General features: G+C 41.6%; 1 protein-coding gene across 2 annotated transcripts; it reads right to left on the reverse strand.

Moving 5' to 3' along the window:
* Positions 1-2638: 2638 nt before the first annotated feature.
* Positions 2639-23811, reverse strand: MGARP (mitochondria localized glutamic acid rich protein). Of its 2 annotated transcripts, none has more exons than XM_015861034.2 (7): positions 23644-23811; positions 22515-22618; positions 21351-21447; positions 16666-16884; positions 6825-7001; positions 6262-6310; positions 2639-4373 (listed from the first exon to the last, which is right to left on the reverse strand). In XM_015861034.2, exons 1-6 carry the CDS (start codon positions 23726-23728, stop codon positions 6264-6266), a joined length of 729 nt encoding a protein of 242 aa, XP_015716520.1. In that variant the 5' UTR covers positions 23729-23811; the 3' UTR covers positions 2639-4373; positions 6262-6263. The 2 variants fall into 2 exon arrangements, with proteins under 2 accessions (XP_015716520.1, XP_015716521.1); XM_015861035.2 differs by having other exon boundaries at positions 6843-7001; positions 23644-23810.
* Positions 23812-24054: the final 243 nt, after the last annotated feature.

Here is a 24054-nt window from a genome sequence, read left to right on the forward strand (position 1 = left end):
CAGGGTGCGCGCCGTCCCGTGCCGTGCCGTGCCACCGCCTGCCTCGGGAAAGGGCGGCTTCACATCGCCCCGCTGTACCGCCGTGCGGGGCTCTGCAGGGGCTTGTCCTGGGGGGAAACGGCCGGCCGTGTGCGGGCTCGGACAGCCAGCAGCCTCCCTGCCTTGGTCTGGGAGGTGCGGAACAGTGCGACCACCGGCACTGATAGACAGCCGGCTGTAAGTGCCCTTCGGGATACGATAACTAAAGGAAAAGCTTCACGGAAGCCACGGCGCATGGCTGAGGAGCCCGGCGTTGCCCAGCCTTGTAACAGAGCGTGTAGTGTAGCGAAACTGAAGTCTTTTCACACTCTCAGCCTGCCTAAGATTGAACAGTGCACACACTTGGATGCTGTTCAGTTGCTGGATCTACTGCTGCTTTACATCACCCACCTCTCATCAGTAGCAGGAGCCGATCCTTAACGTCAGTCCCTGGCAAATGCTGGTAGAGATAGAGGGGGTGTTGACCCCAACAAGTGCCACTTAGTATCCCTGCACGAGGCAAAGCAACAAATGTTTCCTCCAGCCCTATGCTACTTTGTACAAGAGTCAGATGTTTTTTGCAGGGATGTGGGGCCTAATTTGAGGACCCTAAGTCTGTTTCACGTCTGTATTCTCAAGCATAAATACCACATTAATGAAGGTTATGTCTGCAAAGAATACCAGAAGAACTGTCAAGTCTTGAACGCCAGGTTTGGCTCCTATCTTTCCCTAACAGCCTCAGCACCACGCAGTTTACACTGGAACTAAGTTGCTCACTACAGCAGCAGAATGAAAAGGAGCTGTACAGTTAAGCTATTGAAAATAAAACCCGGTGAATAAAAGAAGGCATTATTTATTTCTTCCTGTTCAGCTCCGGCTTTTGGGGAATGCTTTCTTTGCTCCGGGTTTTAGCATCCCTACTGCCTTTGATTGAGTGCCCTCTTCTGTTTGATTACGTGAGTGCATGTCAGCCAACGGGTAATTACTATTTATCACCAAACAAGCAAGATTCTAGATAACTAAAAGACACTGAATCTGTACATGAAACCAACGCATATCAGAAGCCCTTCTTCCTACCCCAGTAAAGCTGGAGGGGCCAACATCTCCTGCAGCTTCCCAGGAGAAGGAGTAGAGACCAGAACGAAGGAAAATCCTGTTACCTACCACACCATTCAGCAGCCATGGCTGTGGAATAAAGTTTACTTCCCTCATCCTGCACACCTGCTGTTTGCTGCAGCAGTAAGCAGGGCAACACCAGCATGCAACCAAGAAAAACCACTCCTAAGAGCAGAACTGTCCGTGTGATGATGAGACAGCACTAGAAATAGGCTAGTTAATCCACAGGTAGCACACCAATCAATATTTGCTCCTACATCCCTTGGTACAGAATACCTTCTGACTTTACATCTGTCCCCTCATCCCACACGTGCTTGTGCTCTGTGACACTGCCTTATCTCCTATCATCAGCAAAAGGAAACAGTGGCTGCAGTAGCTGTACCTGCAAGGTGGTACCATCTGAAAGCAAACACCACAAAACAAACCACTGAGCTCCTATGTTGTCGCTCAGCTGGTACGAGCTTCTTGTACTTCCCCTTCTGTGCTAAAACAGGAGCTGGGGTGGGATAGTTGGTACAGAATTGGAGAGAAAGGAATGGGAAGATGGGAGAAGAAGCAGAGCCCCAATGCTGGGTTCAGTGTTTGGGGTTTTTTGTTTGTTCACCAGACAATAAGTAAAAATAGTACTTTATCACATCATCAAAGCTTGATGCTCATGCAAAAGAAATCCCAGTTAAGGCATTTTACTCTCAAATTTTCCAAATTTGGAGTACCAACCTGCAGTTGTAAGTATCTATTTAAATAGTTGCCTTATGTTTTAAGAAGCAAGTGGAAAAAAAGAAAAAAACAAATTCTATATTGATAGCAGCATGGGAAAGGGTACAACTGAAACTTGGATGGACTTCACCTGCATCCAGCACTTCAGCTAAGCAAATTACTGCTAGCAGCAGCAGGTGGTCACCCTTCCATGAACCAGCGCTAGAGGGAGGTGAAACGCTTCACTGCCTGCTTTCACAGACTCTGTATGCAGAGAAGCATTTGGCAGTTCAGACAGACAGGACTCCCAAGTTTTACTCTGGAATTTGAAGTATATTGTCAAGCACAACTTTTCTCCTCATCTCCTTTAGTCTTACCATCTTCCTATTACAGGACGTTACATCTGCTTTTAAAGCAAGATAAATGAGTTTTGAAGTGAACCATGTTGCGCTGCGTGGCATCACAGCTGAAGTGCATTTCTAGTTTTCTTCAAAAGGAGCATATAGAGGATCCCTGACATGAAGCATATATATGGGTTATCCTCAAACTAATACTTTTTTTGGAAACTGGGAAATGATAAGCTTTGAGAAGCACCCCATAGGTTGGGCTTCTGTTCTTCATGCATCAGTTAGCATGGGCTAATATATACCCCTTGTGGTCTGTTTGCCACATACCAGATTAACTCCAGAGGTTAAGAGGCAGTCAGCAAGTCCTACAGTGTCAGAAAATGTATAGCCAGGTGTAGAAATAGCTTTTTTCCACTGGGAATTCTTAGCTAAATATGAAATAGTACATTTAAGAGCATGCATCTATCACAGAATGTTTAATCTACCAGGTAACTACAGACAGACAACCAGCAAATATCAACCTATGACTTTTATTCTGGTAGCTCTGTCTATAAAAATTCTGTTTAATCACAGAGGTTTTATCCTTTAAGTAGAAGGCTGCAGAAGAGCTTTGTGGTGCTCAGAAGCCTGATTTTGCTTGAGCATTATTCCAGGTATTAATAAACAAGAGCAGGGGCATTAGGCTGTATTTCTGTTGGGACACTTGTAATCTACTTTATGATAAAGGAAAGAGTATGAGTTTCTTTATGCAATGGGTAGGAATGCTAAAACACTGTAATTTCCCTTTCAGTGTCTTTTCAAATTTCTGCTTGCAGAGAAAGCAGTCAGATAGACTTTTTGGTTCAGAGTTTCTACATAAATTGTGTACACTACACCTCATTTAGGCTTCATTTAGAATTACTGTTATGCTGTGATGGCTGTAACACTTTCTAGCTGATGGGGATCTCTGTAAATACTTTTTATTGAATACACAATTGCGTGCCTACAAATAGCAGAACAGGGTTAGGAGGACACTGGCATGCAAGTCGATTATTATAGATATTTTCATTATTAAGACAATAATGACAAGCCAAGAAATGGGGGGGAGGAAAGGGGGGGGGAGGCCATTGGCTTGTAAAGGGCCTTGTAGATACTTTTCCCTGCTCTTTTTCACTTTTGTTGCAACATGCCCCTCACAGAGGGAGAATCTTTTGATGTATAACTGCTTGTTCTGAGTTTCCATAGCCATTCTGTTCCTCATTAGATCCTAAAGACCCTTGTCCATTTGAATACCTGTGCCACAGCCACCTGTTGGGATTTTGCAGGCCACCTGCCAGCTCTCAGAGGAGCTTAACCACAGCCTAAATTCCTCCTTATTTGTACAAGAGTCTTCTCTGAACCCCCTGTTTTTTTATGCCACTTACTGCTAAGGCAGAACAACACAAAGATTATAGCAAACCGAACACAGTTTGGTAGGAATGGGGTTCAGCACCCCCAAGTAGGAGCCACCAGTCTGAGCAATAAAGACAACCTGAACCAGCTTGCTTTTGATGCTCATTGTTTCTGTCAAGTTGCGATACAGCACTTATTGCTACTACATGCAACAGTTCTTGTTCTCAGAGCAGAAGCTTTAAAAACATTTACTCTGGGCTTCTATTGCGCAAGGAAGTATAGCATCTAAAAGGTTTACACAGGAGGAAAACCAGATATTTTGTACAGCCGAATGTCAGTGTGGTTACAATTGTAAGCAGGGGATTTGTATAAGGTTTTAACTTCCTTAGAACTTTTAACTTTCATTTTGGTGTGGAATGTGATGGTGGCATAATAAAGCACCACAGTTTGGACCAAAAGTAAGAAATGAACATAAACACCTGGAAAACCAGGAACTAGAACAAGCTCACCTGGCAGGGATGCAGTGAAGCATACCACTTCTCTTAGCACATCTATCTATTGCATGCTGGGTGGTGCTCCTGCACTTGGTGCTGGGTGCTACTTCCTAAAGCAGAGTTGTTAATGACAGCAGCATCTAACTAACTGAAGTCATATTAGGTTGTCTGTTGCAGCAATGAACACTGGTCCTAACATGTAATGTGTGGTGTGACAAACAGCACGGCTCGTTTTGTCTCCAAGGAAGAGTCTGAGGTTTCTCACAGGAATCAGCTGGTTGATTGCCACAAACGTTTCTGTTAAACTTTTCAAAGGCGGCAGTGCTGCTCACTGAGAAAAAGGAAAAAAAGAATGTGTTTTAGATGGATGTTTAGCAACAGACGTTGCTCATCAAGTCTATTTCTTTGCAAATATACAAAGCACACTGTATTTCTGACTGCAGGTTATCAGTTAAGTGAATTACAGCATATAAACACTACCTGCTGTGTAAATCCTACTTATCTCATGGCTTGGAAAAACTTGCTCAGCAACCCTCCCCCCACCCAAAGCAAGATTCAGTGAATCCCTTGACTTCAGCCCTGCTGTTCAGGTGTAAGTTATTTCCCCGCATGCTGGGCACATTTGCTACTCCTTACACCTACAGATAGTTACTTAACTTTAAGCACGAAGTAAACCAAACATGTTTGCTGAGATCACCAATGGAATTAATTTCATGGCAATGTCAGTTTGGGGCCAAGACCCACACACAGAACTGCTACATACTCTCAAAATAAAGGGCAACAACAGCTTATTCATACTCAGACAAACTCTCAGAATCAATTCCAGGCTTCATCTGATAATTTCCTCCATTACTACTACTACTACCCTTGCACTGAATAAGTAGTATTTTTTTAAACGCCAACTACTGTAACATTGCTCCAATTTTTAGGGTAGCAAGATGTTGACAGATGGAGAAGAGAAAAAGGAAAAAGAAACACTTCTTAACACTATTACTTTCCCTCTCCCACCACATTTGTGTGTCCTTGGGTGCCCTTTGCCCTCATTTTGAGCAACACCCTCAGCTCTCAGGAGCACACTGGTGACCTTTCCATGTATGTCAGCCACAATCATCAAATATCTGCTCCCCTTCAAACCATGATTCCCAGTTAAACGTGAACATTCCCTTTGGTAGAGGAAGATATCATAGACAAGAATTTTGCAATCAATTTTGAAATGCTGGCATTGGTTTCATTCAGATTTGTTTTTCTCTGTCTCAACTGCTAAAATAACATACAAAAAGACCCAAGACATTTGGTTTATTTACTGATGTGGCTTAAGAACATTATTTATTTCTTATCAAAAGATAAACTATCTTAATGCCTCCTATCATAGCACTGCAAATGGTGAAATAAGTAAACATGCACTTAAGCATGGCCCGTACTGCTGTACCCATCAAGTTTTAAGGGTTTGTAGACATCAAGCTTTTTGAGGATACAATGAAAAGTAACACTTTCTTTGCTCTGTTTCCTTCTCCTCCTTTACTGGTGCTCCATCCGGAATAAAAATAATTTGACTTGCAGAGTTCCTGACCTGGGAGCTTTACCTGATTAGCTTTCATTTTGCTTAGCTTTCTTTTGCTGTTATTAATGTATTTTCTACCAGACCTTTTGTCCATATTTTAGCCAGCCTTTTCTTTCCCATTGGGTTTCTATCACCATCTTACGGTACATTTTGGAAAGAAGAGTTGCATGGAATAAGAAAACATGGACAAAATACTTTTTTTTCTATGAAGATATAAACACAACTGATGAAAGCTAAGCATTCCTTAACACCAATTTACAGAATCACAGAATCACAGAATGACCCAGGTTGGAAGGGACCTCAAGGATCATGAAGTTCCAACCCCCTCCCTGGCCTGGCCACCAAATTTCCACATTTACTTGATCAGGTTGCCCAGGGCCCCATCCAACCTGGCCCTGAACACCTCCAGGGACAGGGCATCCACAACCTCCCTGGGCAGCCTGTTCCAGGACCTCACCACTCTCCTAGTAAAGAAATTTAATAAAATAATTTTCTTTTATTATTTTTTTTTTTTTTTGCTGGGCAGTTGTTATGTGTGGAAATACAAATTCACCATCAGAGCGCACATGTAGACTTTGCACATGCTGCAATTGCCACTGCCTGGGAAAGACATAAAGGGAGAGCACAGGAAACCTCCTGCTGCAATTGTATTGTATACCTTTAGGGTTCCTTAGCAACTTCTTCAGGTGACTTCTCCTCCTCAGAAACTGAAAGTGGACACAAAACACCAATGAGAAATACTTAATAGTATACATGCAGAAGGAAAGGAAATAACATACCCGGCTATGAACAATAAGGATCCTTTGTACTAAGGAAATATGATTTCCTAAGTCATACTAGGCATGCAGACATTTTTCCTTTAAACTTGATAAATCTAACAATAATAGAGTTTAGGGGTTAAGCCTCCAAACTGGTGTGATGATTTTAACACATATTTTTCTCTCAATCATCATTCTGAAGAGCAATCCTTTATAGCTGCACTGAAACACTGTGAGGTTTATACATACCATATTCTACATTTTTCTTTACAGTGGTGTAATTTAAGAAGATACCATCTTTCAAATTAAGTCAGACTTGTTGTAAAAAAGCACATTACATTGCATGCAGCAATTTCAATGGCTTTACCCCCAGGCTCTTAGCCAGGCACTGTACTCAAATGCCACCAGTGCCCAACTTGCATCTATTTCTAATGCACAGCAAACAAGACAAAAGGTTTCAGACCCAGCTGCACTCCTGCACCTTCTGAAGCTCTCCCCGACTCCTCAGCATCAGCATCCTGGTTCCTCGTGGCTGTGTCAGACATCTCTTGAGCTGCTGAGGCTACTCCTTCCTTGACACTGTCTAAGTTTTCCTCATGGGTAGAAGAAGCTGCAACATCCAAGACTTCACTCACAGTTTCTATGAATCAAATTAGACAGATAATTGTCTCATCTTCCCCCTCCATTCACCAGTACAGGAGAGGGAAAGCAGTCACGGCTCACAAAGTGCAAAGTGCCCACCTAACAGGCGTGTTGGAAGTAATTGAAGGCAACAGGTCTATAAGACGATTAAATTTTGCTATGCAAATACATCTTTGCAAGTGGAAGTCCATGAAATGTTACAAGTATCTGACTCTTCCTAGCCCTGAAGCAGAAAGACATAAATGTGAGCTATTTTCACATAGTTAGGGTAAAGGTAGATATTGTCTAAGCTATGTATTCTCTTTTAGTTACAGATTTATTATTTTTTTTTTTTTTTTCTGCTTTCTCCCAAACTGTTAATGATACACAAGATACCGATGGTTACGATTCTGTAGAAAACTATCTAACACTTGCAAGATATTAGCTTCCCCATATTGTTACAGTTACAATTTAGGTGGGAAATGCAACCAGCCATTCTATGTGGTTGTCTGTTACATTATCATTATGTTGCCCAGGACAGCAACATGCGTGCTTCATAGTCTAAGTTAAAGTAGGACACACAGTCCAGGAAGGATCTTTGCATTGATTCTAGTTGTTCAAATTCATATTGAACAGCTTGCAGAGAACTTCAGTGTTCTTTCCCTGTATATGCATTGCCAAACATATCTCCCAAAGATGGCATTATCATGAACACAGTGTTGTACCGGTCCATGAACATGAAAGCTATCTTGAACGTTAACCTGATATACCTGTATATATATACTTTTTGGTTCTGTTTGTGTCTCTGTCTTGGAACAAATGCTGTGTTCCCCTCATTAGGTAAACACATTTTTCTCTGCTCACGGGAATCCCAGTGATCCCAGGGCATCTCCAGGTTAATGATTACCTGAGAACAATCTGAAATCACCCATCTCTTTCAGAATCGAATTGGTGAAGAACATTAAATATAACGACAGATCATCATACCTGCCTCTTCTACTGATCAGCTAGTAGCACAAAGCACCAAGCTCTGGAATTTCTCCTTTTTGTTCCCCTGCACGTTGATTTAACTTCCTGAAATCAGTTCTCACTTTCATTAGCTCTACAATTCTACAAAATTTAAGCTTTTTTATTTTTCAAAGTAGGGCTCTCCAGATGTTACAACATTTTAACTGGTGCTGCTTCCTGAAGGCTGATCAGATTGAAATCCTGAAGTCCCGTGTGTCTTTGCACAGCAATGACTGGGACCCATTTTCTCTACTTGCACCAGCTTTGAAAACAACCTGCATTGTTCTTTGCCTCTCTGCAGTGAAGGCACGTGGTATTTAAGTACTGTTTGTAGCATTTTTTTCCACTGAATGCCCAGCTGCTTGATCACAGCTATTATACAACATTACTTCAGCTCCTCAGCATCTGTAACAAAACACATATTTGCAGTGTTCCAATCAAATCCATCTCAAATGATTCACCCTGAACCACATAATGTAGAATCTAAAAATGGCAATGTCCTTAGAGTTCTTAATTTCTTCCTAAGTGCTTTCTTCTTAATTCTGCAGAAACAAACAATCAAAACACCATCGTTTACCAACAGCACTGCAGTTAGATGGTTTCATAATCTGACAGTTTCATTCAGTGTTTTTCTCCTACCCCTGTTCTTATTAGGACATATTACCCTACAGACTCCAAATGTGTCATAGTTCCACGCAAGGTACTAAACTGATAGCAGAATTTCAGCCTTTGTGTAAAAAACTCTTTTTGTTTGTTTCTGATAAGAAAAAAGGATTTATTTTTTAAAGAATTCTTCATCAGGCATTTGTCAATTATAAGTTTTTCCCTGGGATAACAGTTAAGTCACAACATCAGTGGATACTCCTCTCATTTTGCAAGGCATCTGCATATAATACTGCACTTGCAGATTTGAAATAGGAGCCCAACCTTCTTATCCTTGCACCAAAAGATAGTACAGACAAACTTCAGGCATCTGAGAAATCTATCCTACTCTCTAGATGATCAAAGCAACTTTACAAATCACAAAGTCCTCAGGGTATTGAGGCTCCTGGCACGGTACTGCTGCACAATCATCAGCACATAACACCTTTATCATATCCATTGCTTCAGTTTAACACTGAACTCCAACAAAAATACCACCTATTTACACATAAGATAATTACGTGCACTCTTAAACAGGTTTCAGCTCCTTTGCTTTACAAGATCACTATTTAGAGAAGAAATGTGCCCTTCCTATCTGTGCGTGCAGAAACACGACTGGGCAATAACCAGCTGCGCACTACACATGCATCAAACAACAACAAACTATTTATGCTCTGGAAACCCATCTGTTTTGAGTTGAGTAAATACAAAAAAGGAAATTGACTTTTCAGACAAAAGGAAATTAAGTTTTTGTTTTGTTTTGTTTTTAAACAAAGCAGCAGCATTAGGAAGCTCCAGTAGCTTATTGGCACTATGTCCAATATGTAGTTCTTCACAGAAGTACATCCCTATAATTTCAGTGAAGAAAGTCTTCCTTTTGCATAAAATTATTTTATGTCAGTCTCCACAGTCTCCAAGAACACTGTTTTTACTCCCACAAATTAAAGAAGTTCCAGAATTGAGAAAGCATGACCATCCATCTCTGTGTATTCACAGCAGAACAGAGGGCATTCCAAATGCATTGCGTTTCTGCATTCTCATGATTTTCAATTGACTGGTCTTAATAATAGTGAGCTCAACATTCTCCCAGCAGAACAGATAAACATGATTAGCAGAGACTTGCATGACCCGTATGACTGACTGATGTTTGCTCCAGATAATAATTTAAGAAAACACAATTTCAAATCATATGTGTTGACCTTCTCCAGCCAATAGCAACAACATACAGATAGATTTTCAGAATTCAGATCCTACTACTTTCATAGCATCTTCCCCCGAAGCTTTGAAGCTCTCTAAACAAGCTTTAAGCTTTCTAAACAAGCTTTCCTGAGGGAATTTCCAAACAGGGATCAGTCTAGACTTTGGTCTGGGACTCACAGTTCCCTTCTGAAGCTGAACCTACTTCCATTGGCAGTCATGTTCCACCACCTGGGAAACAAGATGCTGCTGTAAGATGATCCTGAAGCAGGCAAATGAAAGGGAGCTATGGAACAAGTCGAGCAGACACTGATGGAAGTGGATGTGAAATCTGTTAAGAACTTGGCTCTTTCAGGAAGTTTTGTAGGAGATAACATTTCTGAGACCACTTCTACATGGGAGCTACTCTAAGATTTTAGAGTTCAGTGTTCATACAGCAGAATTTTCTGAGTTCTATTTCACAGCATGCATGAAAGCTAACGTACTAAGCTAACAATGCTCAGACGTGTACTTATCATTTCACACATGAGTTTTCACTGACCAGGATTCCTGAGAAACAAAATGACAAAAGACAGCCTGCCACAATAGGATATGAGATGAAAGAGAAGAAAGAAGCAAGTTCACTTTCTGCACTCATATAGAGTAATGTTGTCTTCACTGTCAACCACGATAATGTGAAGGTTATGTCTTCAAACTTCTACTACAGTAGCAGCTAGTTAACAATCACTAAGAAAAGAAACAAACAAATGAAGTATTTGTGTATAGAAATTATTGTAAAAAGGAAAGAACTGCTTTCTTCCGTCCTCGTGCAGATGAAACATTTTATATCGTGAAAGCAAAACACCCTTCTAAGTAAAGACAGAGAAAATCGACTCGTGTAGTGTGGCATGAAAAGAGGGAAAAGTCCACATTTAAAAGAACAAACAACACAGCTGGGGGTAGAGGGCACTCTGGGAATGCAGAATTTCACTCTCACAGCAAAACTTGCCCCACCTTTGGCCAGTTAACTCAGCGCTGCTGCAGAGTGTTCTCCTTGTTCCAAGTGCTCCGTTGTGAAACACTTCTGATTATTTTTATCAGTCTAATAATCCCAGTTTACAGATAACCAATAAAAATAGCCAGCAGGTATCACTATGCTGACTTGCTCATTATATTAAAAATGCACTTTTCTGAATCATCTCACTTACAGCCCTATCTTTTTTTTCCCCCCCCTCCAACAGTCAAGAAGAGACTGCTATCTTTCACGCAGCAAGTCATGTTCAATTACTTCTGCAAATGTTATCTGCAGAAGAATTCAGCTTTACAAAGCTAAAATAACACCCGATAGCCAGCATAATACACATGGAATCTGCCTGGAGCCACAGAATGCTCTCAAACCAAAGAACTGAAAAAGGCTTTCAGACTTCAAGCTACCTATAATATATCCAGAGATACACAGTTATTCCAAAGGGGAAAAAAATAAAAAAATAATAAAAAAAAAATTAAAAAATCAAGTAGTTGTGAAAAAGAAACAATATTCTATTGACAGATTTATGTGTTTTTCTTTGTTTTGTTTATAAGACAACAAATCATAACAAAATGTGATGCTTACGTTTACACACTGTCCTCAGTGAGCTCCACTGTGGGTCTCTGGGATGTCCCCTGGAACATCAGGATACTCAGAACAAAACATTCCCTGCTTACAGCTCAAATAATAGAAAACTTGCTGTGAAGTAGAACTTGCTTAAAGTCAGAATCTGCCACATTTTAAAACAGCCCAAGAATGTATTTGTGAGAAGTTGAAAAACAGAACTCAAAAGGTGGGGGTGCCCAGCTCCCTTAGATCTGTTCTTTTGTTCACTTAAGACAGTTTCCAGTGGACAGAAAGGAATTACTGATGGGTTGTTCTGTAAAGGAGGGTACTCACAGCTCTTACAGAATTACTTTCTAAATATTCATATAATTGCAGAATCTCTAAGTTTGGAAAATAGAAGATTATCCAGTCCACCCTAATCCTAGCATAAATTGCACCCCACTAATCCCTGTTCTTCAGTACATCTAAGAAGTTCTGGAACACCTCCAGGTTCAATGTCTCCAACACCTCCATGGTCAATTGCTCCATTGGTCAACCACCAGCTGGATTTAACTCCATTCACCACCACTCTCTGGGCCCAGCCATCCAGCCAGTTCTTTACCCAGCAGAGTGTACCTGTCCAAGCCACAGGCTGCCACCTTCTCCAGGGGAATAATGTGGGTGACAGTGTCAAAGGCTTTGCTGAAGTCTAGGTAGACCACATCAATAGCCTCTTCTTCATCCAACAGGCAGATCACTTGATATTAGAAGATCTGTTTGGTCAAGCAGGATCTGCCTTTTGTGATCCCACACTGGCTGGGCCTGATCCCCCAATTGCTCCACAAATGCCGTGTGATCTCACTATAGATGATATTCCTCCCATTCATCCAACATCACAGAGATCTTCCTGTTCTTTCTGCTGTAAGGAGTCATCAGTTATATGGAGGAAAAACAGATGAAAGATATAAGAGAGCAGTGGGCAATGCATGGCAGTCTGAAGGACAGCAGATAAAAATGGCAGCCCAAGGAACAGATGAAGAAAGGGATAAATATGAAGCAGGAACAGCCAACAGTGTTTCTAGCAACATGAACGCTGCCCTCAAATTATTAGAAATATTAGAAAAAATATTCTAAAAGGATGTTCAAAACAGAAAATCTTTATTATACTTCATAACTGAACATAAATTTAGTCAGATTAAGTGGAGATTTTTCCTCAATCTGTTTGTCTGCTGTTACACCATTCTATATCTAGTGGCCCACTTAAGGCAGGAAACTTGTCAATATGAAAGGCCTTTGATGAGCTGCAAGGATGAGGGCTGCAAGGGAGAATAGCACTGTAGACACATGCCCAGACTCCAAATGTACAGCTCCAACTGTGTTACAGTTATTAAGGCCTGTCCAACACTATCCATTCTACCACAACACTTAAGGTCACCAGGAGCTGCAGGTTGAACAGTTTTTCTTCTTCCTACACATCTCACAAACAGCCAGAAGGATGCATTTGTTCTACTGAGTGCTGCCAATTTGAAAGCCTCTGAATAAGTGTGAGCAGTCACAAACTAGTCTGAGGACTTTTCAGCCATCTTCCAAATGATGACGGTGTCATAGCACAGATCAGAAGGCAGCTGGGTACATACTCAGACTTTGGTAATTTACCAAGCTTATAAACTTATAAGTACACTGACTATGTCAGGTGTTTTTATCTGCTTGGCATCACTGTGTGATGGGGTCAGCAAAAGTTCTGTCTAGAAAGCTGTGACTCTTGCCTAGCACAGCCTATATTTGTTTCTCTAGGTTGCAGACAACTGGCATTATAATGTTATTCAAAGCTTAGCATGGAAAACACTGGCACATTCAGATGCTAATCCTCCTCAAACATAGTTACTCACCATTCCTAAAACCAGCCATGGAAGAACAGTGTTTGAAATGATAAATGAAAAAGAGACCTCACTCTTCAATACTTGCAAAATTAATAAGAACCTACATTACAGAAGCCAGGCATCTAGGAATCATAGCTGTGGGCTAATTGCTTTTGCTCCAGCTGATAATGTCAAAACTTCAAATGTCCGTATCAGAGACAGAAAAGAGTCTTTAGCAGCAATCCAACAGTTACTAATGCAACAGCAATGCCTAATCCAAACAGTATCTTGTCAATCTATGCATTTCATAGCATTTGTTCTATCAGATAAATAACTGATCTTAACTTACCATTACACAGTGCACATTAAAAGGAAAACAGCATGAAACTTACCAGCATCAGGCAGTAACCAAGTGAGTAATAAAGAAAGCAGAGAAACAGAATTTAGAGGAATCTAAAATCTTAGAAGGAGTGTAACAAAACACAATAGGTGGGTGTTCTTGTTTGTGTTTTTGTGTGTGCGTGTGTGTGTTTGTTTTGCAACAGTATTTCCCCAAATTCCAGATAAAAGCAATGGAATGTGAATTTCTAAAACTGAAATCACCCTAAGTATCTACATCCAAGGCTTTGCTCATGTTTGAGCAACCACAGGAACTCACACATTCATTCTATTTGCTTGCTGGACCATTGAGATGACTGCCCATTGCTTGAACAGCTTACATTTCCAAAGATGCTACAGGAAGCCTTATATTAAAGGAAGCGCTTGCATTTAAGAAAGCAGAGGTTTAATGGGAATAAAAATCCTTGCACCTTCATCTGCAGAAGTAATATCACCCTATCAGCAAAACTAATCAAAATGATTTAGATGAGTACTCTTCAGAGTAAGCCTGCATTTTCCCTGTCAGCTTTGAGAGAAAACACTTCTCTGCTTCAGTAGAAGTACAGATGCTTCTTCTCTCAATGGAGAGAAGGACCAATTAGGTCAAATACAGAACGGAAAGGAATTTCTGCAGTGATATAAATAAATCACCACCTTTTAAAGACATGTAAGTACTCTGAACAAACTGGCATACATCCAGAGAAGAGAACTTCTGAATCAAAATGCTCTCTTCTTGTATTTAATATACAACATTAATTGGAGCTAGCTTTTAGGAGAGGGATACTGGTGATACTGGTTTAAGCTTTTGTGTTAAGACCCCGTGGTGTTTGTCAAAACCTTCACAAGGCTGAGGCCTGAGGCATCAACTGATCAGAAGTGTGGCTGCTCGGCAGGCTGGGCCTGGGCTGGACGTGCAGAGGAACACCAAGGTGACCCAGTGACAGGGCCATGGCTGCCTTGGCAGCCTCCCACAGCGGGACTCAGGTTACGCAGCGGTCACGGCTCAACTTAGTCCTAGAGGAGGATCCTCACATGAACCTTCACTCATAGCTTAGGCACAATTAATCACAACAGCCTTGATTAGTGACCAGTGGCACAAAAGACCTGTTCTCCAAACCGAGTTCTAACATCCCAGAAGCACCGCAGTGATCAGACACTCCCCTGCTTCAGAGGCTGGTGATCACTGAGATGAAGCACAGCTGCAACGAGATGTGACATGTTCTTCTTAATATGAAACGCTCTGACTAGAGGCTGGAAGGAAGATGTCAGAAGCCCCATGTGATCATTTCTGCTCGCTTTACCACTCAGCAAAGAATAATCGCTGCAGTGAGATTGGGCAGATGATACAGCCCTCAGAATGCCTTATAAATGCCTTTGTAAAAGAAGCTCTGTTCTAGCATTGGGTTTCCACTATGTTGCCAGAGAAAACAGACTGAGGAAATCAGCAATTGCTGAATAATGCATCTGCTCAGCCCCAGCAGTTACTAACAGTTACACCACACAGCTTCACTTACTAACTACACAGTTACCCTGCCTGGCTTTAAATATTCACATTCAATATACCTACAATGTTCCTCAGGCAACAGTCCAGAGCCCTTGCAGCTTTGTATTTGAGAGAACAGTAGGAATATTTACCATAGAGAATCCCACCCTCCCCAGCAATCAGGAACTATCCCAAGATCTGTGCCGTGAAAGGAACATTCAGCACTTCGGGGTACAAGCCCGTGCCCACTCCTTAAGAGTGAAAACTTACAATTGCTTTGTAGGGCAACACAGACAAAGACCATCTTACAGCATCTCTCTCAGCAGCTTTGACTTATAAACATACACCAGAATATTTCCTTCCTAGATGGAGTTGTCTAAACATTCTATAGAAATAGCTTTCTATAGGAAAAAGGCTAAAATATTTCTGGAATCAGACAACACCGTTCAAGGAACTGCAGCAACCTCCCACACACCAGCAGCTGAAGTCCTTTTCACTTCAGTTTGCCTTGCACTTTGGATCTCTCCTTCCAAGTAGATGCATACCTATTTTCTCTAAAGAAGTCAAACACAGACATCCAGTAAAGGTTCCATGTTCAATCCAAACCGAAAGCTGTCACTGGTTTTCCCATGTACTACAGGCACACTGAAGACTTCCTTTCCAAAGCAAAGATTACAGTGAATTTTCTCTTTCATCACAGACTTGTCAATAGTTTTTTGTGTTTAAAGAGCTGTTGATACCAAATGACAATGTTTGCTGCTTTCCTACCTATCAAATAATTCCAATTGTTTTGGTTTGTCCCATTCAACTTTACTTGAACCAATCAAGAGGGAAAAGCTATTGCCCTACACTTACAGGTTAGCAGTAAATAAGTTTGATTGCAAAACAAAATAAAAACTCAAATTACAATTCTGCACTTTAAGCAATTTAGGAACACATTTGCATTTTTATCATTCTAGAATTAAAAACTGATGATAAACTGAAGTATTCCAGAGTTAAGAGTTATGTGGCCTTCAACTAACTTGTATTTAATGCTAATGTGATGTTTTTTTGCATTTTGAAATTTTCAATCTGATATATGGTTAAGAATGAGATTATAATGATATGGGGATTATTACCTAATTCTGTTGAAGTTCACTGTCAGGAGAACTACACTATTAATGTGAACATCTTAGGAAAAGCCTGTGAAATACAACGTTTAGGTTTCTTAACAGACCCTTAGGAATCTGGTCACAGGAATAATGGTTTAATCAATTATATTACATGCTTACCCCTGAGCATAAGTAAGGACTTGAAGGAGCATAATGGGGTGATAAAACAAACTTCATTCTCCTAGCTTTAGATCAACTCCAGTGCCACAGGCTCTTAGAGACACTGGTTAAATGAACCTTCTTGAAAGCTGTAATCACATTATGCACATGATATCCAAGGTAACACCTGAATTAGTTTTCACTACACGTCAACCTCCGTTAGGAATGATGGTGTTTGTTCTTTGTGTTCTGTCGTAAGAAGCAGAGTCTCAAAACTCAACACACACACGCAAAAACTACATTCATAGATTAACCTTGTGCTGCAGGAGCTTCTGAATTAGCAGCAGCTTCCTGCTGTGTTCCCTCCACAGCAGTGGATGTGTCTGCAGCCGGCAAGTCACCCTCTCCTCCAGTTTCTGGAGTAACCCCAGAACTCTCCTCCTGTGCTGCAGGTCCAGCAGCAGTTGCTGTATCGGCTTCTTCTGTGGCCACGTCTGCTCCAGTGACTTCAGCTGTCTCCTCTTCATCACCTTCTAAGGGTTTATTTAATACAAATAAAGAGAGTGTAAAGTGCATGCATGAAATACAAATTCACCGAATACCTTTACTGTCATTTTCAAATTTTAAAACGGGAAGTCAACTAAAATTTGGGATCAGAATTTACACAGCAAGTCATTATACCAAAAATTAATCCTCCCTACTGTCCAAGTGTGACACCATAAAGAAACCATATTCTTCACTATCAAGTTTCACAGCTACTTCAGTACATTAACGGACAGTGTGGCTTAAAACAAGGGACTGCAAAATGTGGGGATGCAGGGAAGGATAAAAATAAAAACGTGATAAGAAGCAGATCAAACCAAGTGTTGCTCCAAACCCATTCTATTGAAAGGATCAGTGGTAATGCATTCTGACTTTGTAGGGAGATGGATTCTTGTCCAGTTTGCAACCAGCAGTGGCATTACCACGCCACACACAGATAAGACCCTTGCTACCATACTTAAAAGCTCCTCCATAAGGTATTACCAGTAGGGCTCACATATTAGAAGCACTGTAATTCAAGGCATGGCTTCTGTTTGGGGAGAGCTATTTTCAAGGCAGTAACCTTGGCTGGCAATATCTACAGCAGTTCAGAGCCCAACTCAAAATTAGCTTTCAGATGGGTTTTGTGCCACGTCTAAGCTCTACACCATCAGAGATATTCTGCTATCCCTCTCCATCCTGCATCCTTTAAAGCTATATTGACTGTGCTCTTTGGACTGCAAAAGCCATCACACTCAAGTAAGAAGTAGAAGATCTGTGGGACAGAAAGAAACAAGGGATTTCTACCAAAATTAGGTATATAAATAAGAATGTAATTTGAGAATGTTAAGTAGATAGTCCCCAACACTGATATGACCAGTTACGACTGATTTTCATTTTATGAAGTTCTAGCTGTCTCAAAAAACTGCCTTATTGCTGTGGGTCAGACTCTTTAGAAATGAAAAACCCAGTTCTTCCCAAGCGTGTGAATTTACAACTCAGTCATCACAAACAGCAGAAAGCAGCATGAGAAGTACACAAACACCATGCAAGTATGCACTAAGATCGAGAAAGTTATAGAGCAAGTGTTCATTGCAAGTTTACTACCAGACCCAATGCACCAGGTGATAAAACAGAACTGGGAATAAAATTTGCAATACGGCATGAGCTAAGTGAGGAGAAAAGGGAAGGACTTAAAGAGACATAGTCAGAATTTTTTCTTTTATATTTAATCATAAATGGAACAAATCCTTTTTTTTTTTTTTCTTTTTTCCTTGATTTTTTTATGCCAGCACAAACTCATTGTTTAGTAAAAATCAAAGCTTTGTACTGTATAACCTGACCACGTCCCTTTAAGAAAATGCTATAGTTCAGAAAATCTAAATTGATTACACAAAGAACAGACTAACAGCCAAGCTCAGCATTCAGTACAATTTATTGGACAGTCAAACATAGGGTGCATTCATTCAGAACAGCCAGCTTCTCGATCTCAGCACTGCCTTCTGCAAAGCAGATTCATTAAGAGCTCAATATGGTTTGGCCTTGCAAACATGGGTATTTCTTTTAAAGTCTCACAAGGATGGAGTTTTACAACAGAAGGCATAAAGTCATCCCAGGGTAGGCTGCAAGGTACGCAATGGTGAAGGACTGTCCTTTGTGTTTAACTTCCTCAGGTTTGGAAAGAGATTTCCCTTGTATTTTAGTCTGGAAAGTGTAAAAGCAGAGTAGAGATTAGACAGATTGAATCAGCTTGCATTCAGTTAAAAAGAAAAATCATCGCTAAAAAAAGGAGGAAATATGGATTAAGTTAAAAGGAGACATGTATGAATGGAAGACAGAATTCAGTATTTGCTAAATAAGCAAGTAGCATGTTCCACAAGGCAAGCATCATTTTATAGTTCAAATCATGAATCATCTTCCAAATTTCCTACTGCTACTCCATGTCCAGCTTCTACCAGAGGCATTTTAAAATCCTTCCCTATGTCTGAGAGTAGCTTTCAGTTAAAAAGAGCTGCAGAATATTTGCTGTTTGTGTTTCTTTTTTTAACATATTACATAATACATGAATTGAAATACCACTGAGTGACATTTCAACTCACTAATCAAAAAGCCTACAATAGTATTTGATTGTTTCATTCACTTTGCCAACACTGTTTGCTACATGAAGGTCTTAGTAACAGACAGTTTGGTTTGGGGCATGAGGAGAGAACTTTCCTCAGAATGAAAAACCATGAAAGTCATTTGGATCAGGAGAGACTCCCTCTGATCAGCTGCACCCTGCTTCTAAGTTCTTCAGCCGCAGTGCTCTTTTCTTACTATATTACACGCAGCAAACATGGCACAGTATGCTCTTTGGCATGCTGCTTTACTATCCTCCATTTCACACTGTTATCAACAGCTTTACAGAGTAACTTAAGCCTGAACTTAAATGATCCTAAACAATACTGGATGACTTTTAGAGCATAGTTCTTAATCAGCAATGCTTACTGTGAAACAGTGAAAGGATTTAACTGAATCTAAAGAATACATGGGGAAAGAAGCTGCAGTGGCAGTTTTGGGAAAAGCAACACTAGGGTAACACGCCAGGACAAGATACACACCAAAATATGACTATGGCACAGGAGAAAGGGGGAGGAAGAGCTGCTTTTGAGAAGGGACAGAGAGGATTCCATAAAAAAAGTAAGAATAGAAATCCTCTGGGGAGGATACAGTTAGGAATGTAGAAGGGTTTGAAAAAAGAGCTGATTCAACAGTGGTTTTGTATTGTGAACTGGAATCAGTCATGAGTCCAATTAAAAACTTAGGCTTGAGCGTCTGGTCAGGAGCCTAAAATTAAATCCAAATTAACAGGGAAAATAAGTGTCAGAGGTCTTCACTAGGTGGCCCCAGAAGTGTTTTAGACCTCTTACTGCCTCTCATCATTCACAGTAATTATCTGCCACGAATTGCTATATTTAAGCAAACTACTAAACAGCAAAAGGCATCAGATCATGGGATGTCTGGAGAGTGCCCAAAGTGGCAATTTATTAAGTTACAGAGCACTGAGTACTCTTATCCCAGTCTCAGACAACACATCTATAGCCTTCCAGGGGTAAATAGTACCACTGATTGCTGATATCCAGCACAACATTTTGGCAAGCTAGGGTTAAAACTCAGTACCTTGCAAAGAGAACCCTAAGTGAGGAGAGGGAATGTGCTGACATTTTGAGTGGCCTGGGAGGTGCAGTTAATGCTACTGTGTTCTTTTGATTAGGTTGGCATAACCCTCATTTCATCCTTGAAGAGCAGAAGGCAAGGTCACTAGGAGAAAAAATGTACTTTGGTCCCAGCCCCATTTTTTTGTTTTGGGGACAAGAAGGAATTGCACTAAAATTGTAACCAATGTCCCTGCTGACTAAAAGTTCAAGACCTGCTGCTTAAAAGAAAGTAGAGCATTTTGACACAGCTTAAAATCTGCTGGCTCTAAAATCTTTAAAATAAAGAGCATGTTGTGAAACTTCAAGAGATTTAAAATAAATCATTTTAGAAGCAAAAAAATTAAAGGATGTTTTTGTCCTGGAAAAGAAATTTCAGCTCAACATACTCGAACCTATTCATTCTGAGCATGCAAATATATTGAATCGATTCTCCAGATGCCAGCCCCTGAAAAAAACAAAAAAAATTGACAGCTTCAAGAGCTCTGGCTTCACGTATTAAAAAGTTGTGCTTTCTGTTTTTAGGATGTTTGGTTTTTTTCAAGTGGCAAATCAATAATCGTGATGAGGTCCTTTACATGCCATTTTTATAATTGCTTTTGATAGCAAGGCCATGCTTGCCAAGTTCTATCTTTCAGATTAACCATGTTGTAACACTAATTGATGTGGACAGAGACAACATTCCATTACAAGCATTTGAACTAACTTGGTCTAATTATTTAAGCATGAAGGACTACGGAAGGATTTACCATACATTTAGGTGCTGTTTGCTTTTCATTTAGACCTAAAATAAAAAGGATTAAACCCAAGTTGTGGAACAAGAAATGGGTTTTATTTACAACTTCAATCTATTTATTTAATTGCTTTTGTTCCTAACTCGGCACATCCAAGGTATTTCCTGACACACGGGGCCTGGAGACAACCTGTTGACTGAAAAAGAGCTATCATCTCTTCCCAGCCCTACCCCAAAACAAAAGAACAAATCTGGTTTTGACAGCATTCAATCAAAGTTCATTAAGATTTCAGTATAACAAACGAAAATACCCAAGATAGAATTAGTGGTCCAGACATTAACTCCTTTCAACCAAAGATACTGCAACTTGGTCACAGGCCAAGATTGCTGACTAAACACGAAGCCCATCTCTGACATTGGAGCAGGACAGTTTTTGCTCCAAGTCACAGAAAGTGGACATGGACTTGGATGGTGAAGGCCTGAAGAGAACACAGAAATCTGCTTCGGATCCTTATGTACCCAGAGAATGAGAGAGAAGTGCTTCACTTACCCTTGTAAGAGTCAGCTTTGTGTTTCTGCCCTCTCTCGTGGAGAACATTCATATGTTCAATGTAGTTGCTATGGGATGAACTGACTACCTTGTACGTCTGAAAAATAACATACCTAAACATGTATCTAGCTAATACATACATGTGAGACAATATAGCTAACAAAGGTTACCAAACAAAATAAATGGAAGAGGGAAGGGCTTCAAACAAGTGTTACTGCTCATCTTAACAGGCATATCAAATGATTACAAGATATATTGACATATAAAAAAATCCATTTTTCTCCACTAACATATTGATGAAACATGTAGGAATTAGCAAGAAAACATAATGCTTCAGGGATTTAGCAGATATTTCAAAAGGCAATTATGCTTTGGTTTCTACTTTTACAAATATAAATATATTTATATATACACATGGTAATCAAAAAGCTGACAGCAAAAGGATTTATAATTCTTTCAGACAGGCAGTCAGACAAGAGTGATGGTATTTTGGACAAGTACATGGCACTCACCATTCCTGAGGTTTATTTTTGGGGAAGAGAGAAACTTGTACCTTTTGGGGACATGCTAGTCAGGATCTCAGTTCTCAGTGGAGGAAGGGAGCTACAAAATGAAGGCTTTAGGGACCTCAGCACAGTCTGATAAACTTAGAGGAAGGTTGGTGAAAGACTACTAGAAAAGCTTGAAAAGACTTGGTGTTTACAAAGCTCAAGCATGCTTTTTCTAAGTAATTAATATTCTTATCTTCTTTTGTGCCCCAATTAAGCCGGTTCCTAATCTTTCCCTCCCAGCTTCAAACAGCTTCCTTCACATCCGTCCTGCCCACTGCACAATGCTCTTAACGTTTGCGGTTGGCAAGAAGAGACAAGGTGTTAAAGACAGATGCCTTACTCCATCTTTGGAGGAATCCATTTCACATAGCTTTAAGTCTTCCACCAAGAATCTCAATAGCCACACACATCAAAACAACAATGAAATAAGCAAGAATTATGCATCGTTTCGTTAGCTATCTTAAACTGATTTTCCTATGCAATTGTACTCAATTACATGCCACAACATCCACATTCTATTGACAGATCTCATTTTTTGACAGTGTTTTTAAAGCCTCAAACACACTTTGAACCACATCAGCTCAGAAAGCACGGACAGTCCCCCCCTACTTACATAGAACAAAGCACCAAAAGCAGCAACCCCGGTGATGAGATAGTAAATCATGTTCTCTCCAGAAGAGCCGGGCACACTCCCAGATGACATCTGGCGAAGAGGAGCTACAAAAAAATGTTCTTTATAGTGATGTAATATTGACGCTAACGTATGATCATAAAATAGAACTGCGGAGTCTGAACTTTACTATGGGAAGAGATGATTGAATAAGCTATAACAGAATTGGGGGATATGGCTTAGTGATGTATAGGACAATGGAGTAAAACAGGGAGTGGTGCCTAACTGAATGAGGTGCACATCTGATGAGTGTGCCATTTACTGAGTGTGATTTCTGCCTGTCAGCTCTTGATCAGTGGGTGCAGTCATACAGGCATGTCCTGCTTAAGGAAAGCAAAAGGATCAATCTGCCTTTATTCATTCTCGCTGCACTCACAGGCCGCAGTGGTAACAAATTCCCTTTCGTTTAGCAGCAGAGAAGTCTAGGAAAAAGCCTTTTGCTTTTAACTCGCAGTGTTTCACTCCCAGCTCAGCAGCTGACCTTCAGATGCTGGCCGGGATGTGAGGCCGTGCAGGGCAGGCAGGCAGGGTTACACAATGCCATCGGGAGCACGTACTGACAGCAATGACAGCGCAAGCCATTTCATCCCGCCCACCATGGCTGTGCTGTGCTGCCTGCTACGGCCTTGGGGTTCGTCCGTACAGCGACAAGACGGACCCACACCCGGCACGTGTTGTGCGGGCACCCAGCTGCGTTTCGTGACCCCCATCCCCGACGAGACACGTCTCACCCATAGAGCGCTGCTCAGTAAATGCAAGCAAAAATAGTCCCGATCCCTCCTTGCGTTTGGTGTCACCTGCCTCGCGGGGCCAAGTCCGCCCGCGCTACCGGCACATCAGCGCTTACCTCGGGACGGGGGCGGCGGAGCTCTGCAAGAGCCGGTGCTGCTGCTGCATCCCTTCCGACAGCGGGACCGCCGTTCCCAAGGGCGTCCGCCTCCCGCCCCATCAGCCCTCCCGTCCTCGCCCGGCAGAGCCCCGACACCCGCGACCTTCACGCGTCCCCCGCCGCCCCGCTGCCCCCTCCCCGCACCCGAACAGCACCTCGAACAGCGCTGCCGCCCGCACGTACCGCGCTGCTTGAGGCGGCTGGCGGCCGAGGGCGCCCGGCAAAGGCGAGCGGCCAGCGCCTGCGAGGCGGCCCTGCACAGGTACATGGCTCCGGCGTGAGCGGGGCTACGGGCACCGTGCTGCAGCGGCACCGCAACGGGCTGCGATCTGCCCGCCCCTGCCGCACTGAGGGCGGGGCCATCCCAGGCCCTACCCCCGGACGATGCCTCTGCACCTGGGCGAGCCCGGCGCTCACACGGCTCGGTACGGGAGGGTCGCGGTGACCGCCTTGCCGAGGGGTGGGCGTGAAGTTACTCTATTGCTAAAGCAGAGACGTATTTAAAAGCGCTCGTCGCCACGCGTTCCTGCAAAACAAGCTGGAGAAACCACCCCAATTGAAACCAAAGGGCTTTCAGCTTGAACGCTGGAAAAG

The sequence above is a fragment of the Coturnix japonica genome, chromosome 4 (genome assembly GCF_001577835.2).
Source record: "Coturnix japonica isolate 7356 chromosome 4, Coturnix japonica 2.1, whole genome shotgun sequence".
NCBI classification, from domain to species: Eukaryota; Metazoa; Chordata; class Aves; order Galliformes; family Phasianidae; genus Coturnix; species Coturnix japonica.

What these genes read in the sequence shown, in the direction of transcription:
- MGARP (XM_015861034.2), bottom strand. Translation starts at nt 23,728, where the DNA reads ATGTACCTGTGCAGGGCCGCCTCGCAGGCGCTGGCCGCTCGCCTTTGC. An exon ending in CAGCCGCCTCAAGCAGCGCG is followed by an intron (nt 22,619 to 23,643) that starts GTACGTGCGGGC and finishes ATTTTTTTGTAG; the next exon opens with CTCCTCTTCGCCAGATGTCA. An exon ending in CTTTTGGTGCTTTGTTCTAT is followed by an intron (nt 21,448 to 22,514) that starts GTAAGTAGGGGG and finishes GTTATTTTTCAG; the next exon opens with ACGTACAAGGTAGTCAGTTC.